The sequence below is a fragment of the Notamacropus eugenii genome, chromosome 3 (assembly GCF_028372415.1).
Source record: "Notamacropus eugenii isolate mMacEug1 chromosome 3, mMacEug1.pri_v2, whole genome shotgun sequence".
NCBI lineage: Eukaryota > Metazoa > Chordata > Mammalia > Diprotodontia > Macropodidae > Notamacropus > Notamacropus eugenii.
Genome location: NC_092874.1, coordinates 78793957 through 78802590, shown reverse-complemented (window position 1 = coordinate 78802590; position 8634 = coordinate 78793957). Strand labels below are relative to the sequence as shown.

General features: G+C 40.4%; 1 protein-coding gene across 1 annotated transcript; it reads right to left on the bottom strand.

The window, feature by feature from the left end:
• Nucleotides 1-891: 891 nt before the first annotated feature.
• On the bottom strand, nt 892-8207 carry KLF6 (KLF transcription factor 6). Its single transcript, XM_072652044.1, has 4 exons — nt 7760-8207; nt 4128-4704; nt 2600-2723; nt 892-1797 (listed from the first exon to the last, which is right to left on the bottom strand). The coding sequence occupies exons 1-4, from the start codon at nt 7859-7861 to the stop codon at nt 1746-1748; spliced, it is 855 nt and encodes a 284-aa protein (XP_072508145.1). The 5' UTR covers nt 7862-8207; the 3' UTR covers nt 892-1745.
• Between the last annotated feature and the right edge of the window lie 427 nt (nt 8208-8634).

The window sequence follows — 8634 nt, the reverse complement described above, 5'->3', positions numbered from 1 at the left end:
TATACTTTCTGTATTACCAACAGATAGCTAGATATATATGTGAAATTTGTGCCTTCTAAGCAATACATTAACATCTTCTTCTTATACTTCTGTATCTTTAATATGTGTGAAAACTTTACATATTAAATACAGTTTGGGGTGTGTTATCTATACAATTGTTGTGCAAGGTCCGTATAAAAGTCTGAAGGTGGCAGAGTTGGTCAGGAATTCAATTAGTGTGTGTATTACACTTTAACACTGACAGTCAAGTTGTCAAAAATAGCAAACAAATACTGACATGTTGAGGGAGGTTTTCATTTCTATGTTTGTCTCTGTGAAGGAGGACCTCAAAGATTTTTTCTGTGTGTTTGCGTGTGTGTGTGTGTGTTTTCTGTATTATACATTGATACAGTACAATGCCAGGTGAAAAAAGAGCCTTAATAAAGCATGCATCACCCATACCCCTGTATGAGACCCCCCCCACAAGAGAAGGTCACTTGCATAAGGCACCATTATTAAGGTCAACAGTGCATTAACAGCTAGAAAACCAGAAATTAGTCCTCAAGGCATAAATAAGAGAAACAGCTGCATGAGAAAATCAGTTTCTAAGCTACAGTGGTTTTATCCACCCAACAGAAAATTTTTTTCAGGTTCCATACATAATGTAACATTAGACCAGTGATTCCCAAACCCTGGCTCTGTGAAACCCCCACAATGCATACAATTATCTCACGGGGGTGTCATAAAAATTCTCCAAATTAAATTTAATTTCCGTTAAAAAAAATAATTCTGTGCCACCACTGCACTTTTAGGGGGAGGGAGTGTTGTAAAAATTAAATAACAACAATAACAACAAAAAATAATAATAATAAAAAAATAATAATTATAATAACATGTTGCAAGTCCAAGATGGCTGGGAATCACTGCATTAGACCAATTGTATCTTAGCTGCTCTTTAACTGGAATCAAAATTGCAGTCCTGATTAAAGAATGGAAAAGCATATAGTTCCCCAGAACCATGCATTATCTTTGTATTATAATGAAAAGTTATAGTTGTGTTATATTTGTAAATACACAGCTTATACAATGGATTACAAATGAGCTCTGTAGCAAGTAAAACAAGCTACCTGACACATTGCACGTTTAATAGCTGCACCAGACACCCAAAGCTTCTCTCACCCAGGAAAAGGGGCCTCCCCCTTACCCCAGCCTCTACTCCGGGGTCCTGACTTCCCACTCCCGCCCTCCACTATTCCCCTTCTTTTTTTTTTGTTTTAGTTTTTGTTTTAAAAAAAAAAGGTGCAGACCCTCCCCCCCAGGAAATGATTGGTGGTCGTCCCATCTTATGGTATGTTCCTCACACACAAAACATTCAAACTAACTTTTTCATCTCTCTTGTAGCCAAACTACCACAAGATCAAAAAAAAGTATACCTCATCATACAGTCATGAATAGATCCTCAACATACAGTCAGCCCAATCATTAACATTCTCAGTGCACATGCTCACGGCAAAGGCTTAGGAGCCACTCAGAAGGTTAGGTACCAGTGAATGAGTCTGGGAAAACCCAAACCTCATGCACCACGGTTGCGATGCCGCTTCTTACATGACTTTATTAGCCCTCAAAAGACCTTCAAGTTAGAGGTCCTGGAGGCAACTGGGTAGGGTGCAAAATGGCATGCTTTTTGGCTGGGACACGCATCCCTCCTCACAAGGCTGTCTCAACCTTGCAGCCGCTTAGCCCACAGGATTCACCTCCTGACCCATTCAGAGGTGCCTCTTCATGTGAAGGGCCAGGTGATCAGACCTGGAAAAACACCTGCAAAATACAAAAACAAATCAAAATTAAATATAGATTTATTCTGCATGTTCTGTGACTCTGCAATCTAACAGCATCTTTCTATCTACATTCCAAGAAATATAAAGAGCATTATTTGGTTCACAAGAATTTTGTTAAAAGTGCCCTACATTTCCATTTTATAGGATGAAGATTGGAGCTGACCTCTGATTTCCGCTTCAGGAATTCTCAATTTAGTGGTTGAGCACAAGCCCTTAGGGGTGTTTGATCCTCCTAATTTGGTCTATAGGGTTTTTTTGGAGGAGGTATGCTTTAATATGCCAAAGGGAAAGTATTACATTTCTTCCGTGACAATCTTTTGTTAGGCAGCTAGGTGGTGCAGTGGATGTGGTGTTGAGTCAGGAAGACGGACAAAAGTTCAAATCCTGCCTCAGATACTCACTCACTAGCTACGTGATCCTAGGTACATCATTTAACTTCTCTCAGTTTCAGTTTCCTCATGTGTAAAATAGAGAAAATAAATAGCCCCTATCTCCCTAGTGGTTGTGAGGATCAAAGGAGAAAGCATATGTAAAAAAAAGTCTTGTAATTCTTAAAAGTAGTGTATAGCTGCCAGCTATTATCATTACTATGTTAATGAAAATGAAACGAACTTTTTTTTTTGAGATTTTAATCTGTGAAGACTAGGGACAATAAAAATACTGCTGGTAATGAAGAATAATAATTATCTTTACACGTGAAAGTTCTTTAAGACAAAAAAAGGGGTGGGGGGTTTAGTTAGGGTCTTGTACTTAACACCTTGAAGAATTGTTTTGAGACATACCTGTCACAGTGAGTACATTTAAAAGGCTTGGCACCCGTGTGCTTTCTGAAATGTCTTGTTAATTCATCACTTCTTGCAAAACGCCATTCACACCCTTCCCAAGAGCATCTGTAAGGCTTTTCTCCTATAAATGAAACACATCATTGGTCAACTGTGACTTCATTGAAACAAAGATGAACAGGGTTCAGAGAAAAAATACACACCAAGTCCTCAACTCATTCATGAACAAGTTTAAAGCTTTCAAGAAGGTACCTCAGGTACAGAATTTTCAAACACATGATTAAGGACAATACAAATTTACAGCAATAAATATTCACAATAATTTCTGACATTCCTTTAGTACTCTAGCAGGAACTTCAAACTGTGGCAAAATCTATATATAAAATCACAGTAACGGAAGTTAACATCTACAAGATGATGTCAGAGATTGGTACTCTATCTCCCTCCATACTTTTTCCTATGGAATAGGAAGTCAGTTTTCAATGGATCTATTTCTTTTCAAAATTCAATTATATTTGCACTCCCAGGTAATAGCCAAATAACTTACAAAAAAAAAATCTTTCCTTATATCAGGACATGACCAAGAAACCATTTGTTCATCAATAATGGTACCAGGAAATATCAAATATGGCACACTACTTATGAATAGGGTAAAATCCAGACCCTAATGTAATAATAGATGGACTGGGAATTAGGAAGCTTCTATGCGAGTCTAGCTGTCTCTAGCTAGGTGAGCTTGAGTAAGTAGCTTTACTTCTCAGAGACTCAAGTTCCTCATATATGGAATAAAAGGGCTCAACAAAGTAATTACGAAGGTCTTTTCCAGCTCTCAAAAGTCAGATTTTCATTCTGATTGCTAATGGCGCTAGCCATTTTCTTTTTTTCCTTTTTTTAAAGGCACTTTTTATAAACTAGGCTGTATTTAATTTATACTAACATATACTCGAGAGCCTTAGTCAAATAATTAAGTTCTTGGCAAATGTGTGTTTTGATTGGTTGGAGTGCAGTCATGTCAAACTCTCACATACACTATAAGCACACAAGTACAGTATGTCACATCAATGCTAATGTACACTATAGTGCAAGGAGACCACCTGCTCCTGGGCTCTTTAACTAATTAAAAATGAAGATAAAAGGAGACAATTTAAGACTTCATCCAATTCTTTTATATGGAGAATGTAATAAGAGGCCCTCAATTAAATGAATGGGAGGTGGGGGTGGGTGAAAAAGGGGAGACTGGTAGCAGCAAGGAATAGACTTATGCTTAATTTCAAACCTTGCATTCATTCATGACAATCAAACAGTCTTTTAAGAAATTTGATTCTGTCCTCAAAAAGATCCAACTCTTTGATGAAAAGAATGAGGAAATGATGTCTTGAACGCTGCTGAACCTCTGGTGTGACTACATCATCTCCCAGGCTCTGGGCTCTCACCCAGAGCTTGTGTAATACAATGACAATATGAAATTCAGGGTATTCACTTGTTGGTAACCAGGCTTAACTCCTTTGGTTGACTAGGAGGGACTGACCTGTATGAGTGCGCTGATGTGCTTTGAGATGCGAGCTTTTGGTGTAAACTTTCCGACAGCCATTGAAATGGCACCGGTGGACTCGTCTCCGGCCATCTGGGGAGGTATCACCACTGACTTTCTCACCAGTCTTGCCCACAGTCCCAGTACGAATTTTACCTGGTGAATGTAATTCACCAGGCATACAATTCCACAGTTGAGAGGAAGGTTCTCTGCCCAGTTCTGGGGAAGAAGGAGGAGTGGAAGTGACAGAAGAACTCAAATTTCCTGAATTGGCTAAGACTTCACTTATTGGATCAGAGGTAAATTTAGTAGTAGGTGAAAGTTCCTCAGTGCTGTCAGATGATTCGCTGCTCACATCTGAATTTAAGCTGTTGGTCTCTAGGCTCTGGCTGAAACTCTGACTGATTGGACTGTCCTCCTTAGGACTAGAAGGAATTTTCAGTTCTGATTCTTCCTTTTTCTCTCGAGCCAGAATAATTTTGGTCCACAGATCTTCCTGGCTTTCAAATTTAATATCCGATGCTGACACACAGCAGGGTTCACTCTGGAGGTACCGTTCCAACTCTAAGCAGGTCTATGCAAAAATGAAAAATTTTTAAAGTCAGATCAATTTATAAATACTAAAAATGGAAGTGAAAGTAAATTAAAAAAAAAACAAAAAACAAACATGCAAAAAAGAAAACCAGCCCCGGTACTCTAAAACCAAAATTTTAGAATCTTTTTACAATTAAGAAACCATTTGGAATGCAGAAAATGGATGTTACATTAACCCAGTTTCCAAGAACTGGGCAACAATTTAGAAGAAAAGCTAAAAGATGAAATTTGTCTTACTTAGCCTTTTAAATATTAGACTAGTGACTCAAATGAGTGATGATGTGTAAGCTGATTTTTATTATAGTTACTAGTGTTGATGTTTCTAATGAGTTTCCCGGTAAACTACACACACACACACACACACACACACACACACACACACACACACACACACACACCCAGCTTCCCAAACATACACCCCTAACAGGTTTAACCAGATTATCTGACATTCTAAAGAACTGTCTTTATTAATAAAGGCAAAGTCATTCACCCTACACATGCGCCTAGCACACATTTATAGAACACAGGACAGAAGCACGCTACTGCATCCTGTGTAGTTTGACAGGCTCACTTAAAAATGGAGTTGACTTGTCATAGCACAATACCACATTCTAGTATGGTGGCAGCTAGCTGACAATCTGTATTCCCGGACATCAATGGAGCTGCTGATAAACCACCCATTTCCTGTGTATCAGAGACCTAGGAGACTTTCAAAGAATGTCATTTCTAAGTGCTGGGCCATGCATACACCACATAACTTTAACTACTTCTATAGTGGTCAAAGACACAGGGAATTTCACCAATAGCAGGAGAGGAGGAAAAGTTTCAGAATAGCAATATGCTATTGTAAAAAAGATGCAAAAGGGGAAATTACTCTAAGGCCCTGCTGGGAGTCCCACAATGAACAAGAACTTTATCTACTGGCCAAGAGTACAACTGTATGAGTCATCACTCTATTTCTTTCACGCAATGCCAAAGGAGACTTCCTTTTAAAAATCTGACCAACAGCCAAGAAAGTACTCTGTTCAAATATACATGCAGTATGACATGTACAACGGTTCCCCCCCAACCCCCAACAACCAACCTTTCAAGTGGCTACAACTGCCGAGATCAGCATCCCCTCTCCCCACCATTTCAAACTTTCTAGCCACTGGAAAAAAAATGGTAGGAAACATTTTAGGATTAAATTGTTTATTTTCTTCCCCCTCTGTCATTTCCACTAGGTTTAGTTGTTTGCATGTCCATATTAGATTGCCTACGGACAATACTAGCAGTTAAATTTCTACACCAAATTCTACTCATTTCATCAACATAATTCTCCTTTGCAATCCTGTAGCCTTCTAAGCAAAACCTATCCCAAAAGCCAAACATTTCACTCTAGCAGGCTGCCTTAGGAATATGTTCTAGTATACATATCTTCTCTTCTGTCCACCCCCCACCTCCCTTCAGACTTGTCACATGCCTAGCAAGCAAGGGGGAAAAATCATTATATTCTATATACACCTATAATTAGACAAGCTGCGCTATAGTACATATTAAGATACAGCAAAGAAAAGAGACGGCAAAAAAATATATATATTTTATCGATCCTTCAAGGAAACAGGAAAGAGATCTTGTTAAACTTTAATAATCTGGCTAATTTAAATTCTCCATTATGTAGATGAGCAATATGGACCAGAATGAAGCTCTCTGTGAGTTTAAATGCCTCTGATGGCTACTGGGAGCCAAGTCTGGCTTTTTGCCCAAATCCCAAATGCCTGAAGGAAACTACTTAGATCAATTTCAATCACGTACTAAGGGAACTGCTACTTTGAGGAGGAAAAAAAGGGGGGGGGGAGTAAGGGAAGAAAAGATTGCAAACAATTAAACAAGGCACGTGAAAGCTACAACCCTTTGTATTTCATCTGTCTAAATAAGGTTTCTGGTCTTCCCAACCAAGAGGAAAAGAGGTGATTTGATCATTCACTTAGTGAATAAGGCAAACAAGACAGCAACGGCTGACAGACAACAACAGATCCTCCATATATATTTAAAGACAATGGAAGAACTGGGGGAGTCAGTTTCGCCTGGAGAAATCCTACCAATCAAGAAAGGGATAAAAAAAAATTAAAATCAAAACCAAAAGCTTTAAAAAAAAATCCAGTCCCATGTAAAACGCCAGAAGCCTCCGATCTTCTATGCAAAACTAAGACTTGAAGCAATTAGCAGGACAGGCTCCCTGTCATATGACTGACAAGTCACTGGTCGTGCAAATAGATTTTTTTTTTCCTTTTGGCTGATCAACAAGAGTAGCCGGTAAGAAAATCAGGCAAAACCTAGGCAAATCTTCCAAATTACCCCCGAGGAAGAGGGGGATGGTGGGGGAGAGACATTGGTTAACGAGATATGAAATAAGCTGGTAGGTATTTCTACTAGGAAAAAAAAATATGTATAAATATATGCTCTATGTATTTAAATTTGAGAAGTATTCGCACACACATAAAGACACACACACACACACACACACACACACACACACACACCAAAAAAAAAGGCAAAACACAAAAAAAATCCCTTGGCAGTAAAGGCAAGTTCATATGACAAGATCCAGCTGTGGAGTTTGGACCCGGTACAAGCACAAAACTTCTGCCAAGGGCTCGGTACGGGGATCTAGGGAAAGCAAGGCTGGAAGAGTTTGGCTCTCCATAAGATCCAAAATGGCAAAAACACTCTCGGAACAACTGATCTACAGCTCCAGTCTACTGAAAATGACAACTCCCCTTCCGAACGTGAGATGCCCTCAAAAAGTGTATTCAAAACAACAGGCATTTGAACAAGATTTTTCAAAAAAAAATCCTTATTTAAAAAAAAATCTCCCCAAACAAGCGGAAAAAAAATTATATCTATCTATACATACATAGAGATAGGCAATTTCAATCACACACACTCCTAAATTTTTTTTCCTCCATTCACTCCTTTTCCCTCAGTGCACCGGCGACACTGGGCATTCTTTACAAAAAAAAACTCTGCGCCTTGTAATGAAAATCCCTATTTACCTGTTGCCAATATTCTTCCAGGGATGGTAAAGCTGAGAAGTAACCAGTGTCATGCACAATCTGGAGTTCCTGGAAGATGCTGCACATTGGGAGAACATCCATGTCTGGTTGGAAAATAAAGTCAATTCTGTTGTAAAAAATAGGGAGGTGTGTGGTCTGTAGTCAGAGAGATCTCAAACTCTCTCCCGAAATCACAAGAGTCAGTTCCTGCAGAAGAGGTGAAAGTTTCATGCAAACTCAATTGCACAGCAATTAGAAGCCTCCAATTCGGATTCTCCTGGATCACAGAGACTTGCTCAGGAGCCTACACAATATTTGCAAACACTGAACTGACTGCAAACGTAACCCCTGCAAAACTTCCCTATTCAAAGCTCTTCTGCCAGCCTCTTCCCCCCCTCCCTCCTCCTCCTCCACCACCGCCTCCTCCTCCTCCTCCTCCTTCTGCCTTGGCTCCCCCCACTTCTCCCCTCCCCCCCCACGTGATCAGCTCTTGCGCCGGCTCTGCGAGCGGCCCAATCGCGATCTACCCATCCTGGAAGCCGCGCGCCTATGATGTCAGCTTCGACCAATCGTCGCCCGCGGCTCATGACCATCCCGCCTGGCGTGACCGAACTTCTCCGTTACGGCCGCCACTATTGGAGAAATTCGAAATTTCCCCACATCTGATTGGTGAGCGGCCGTGCAGGCTATTTTTAGCAGGGTATATAGGGCGCGAGCTCCCGGGCTGCCCGAGGAGTCGGTGCGGTGTCGTTGCTCTGCGGTGCAGTGGTTTCAGTCCTGCCCGCTGCCGCTGCGAGCGCGGCTGAGCCACTGCGGGGCTGGAGGACCTTATAGTGGAAGGAGCCCCGGGGTCTCCCTTCTTGCTCTTCCCCCTG

What these genes read in the sequence shown, in the direction of transcription:
- KLF6 (XM_072652044.1), bottom strand. Translation starts at nt 7,861, where the DNA reads ATGGATGTTCTCCCAATGTGCAGCATCTTCCAGGAACTCCAGATTGTG. An exon ending in TGGAAGAATATTGGCAACAG is followed by an intron (nt 4,705 to 7,759) that starts GTAAATAGGGAT and finishes ATTTTTGCATAG; the next exon opens with ACCTGCTTAGAGTTGGAACG. An exon ending in ACATCAGCGCACTCATACAG is followed by an intron (nt 2,724 to 4,127) that starts GTCAGTCCCTCC and finishes TTTCATTTATAG; the next exon opens with GAGAAAAGCCTTACAGATGC.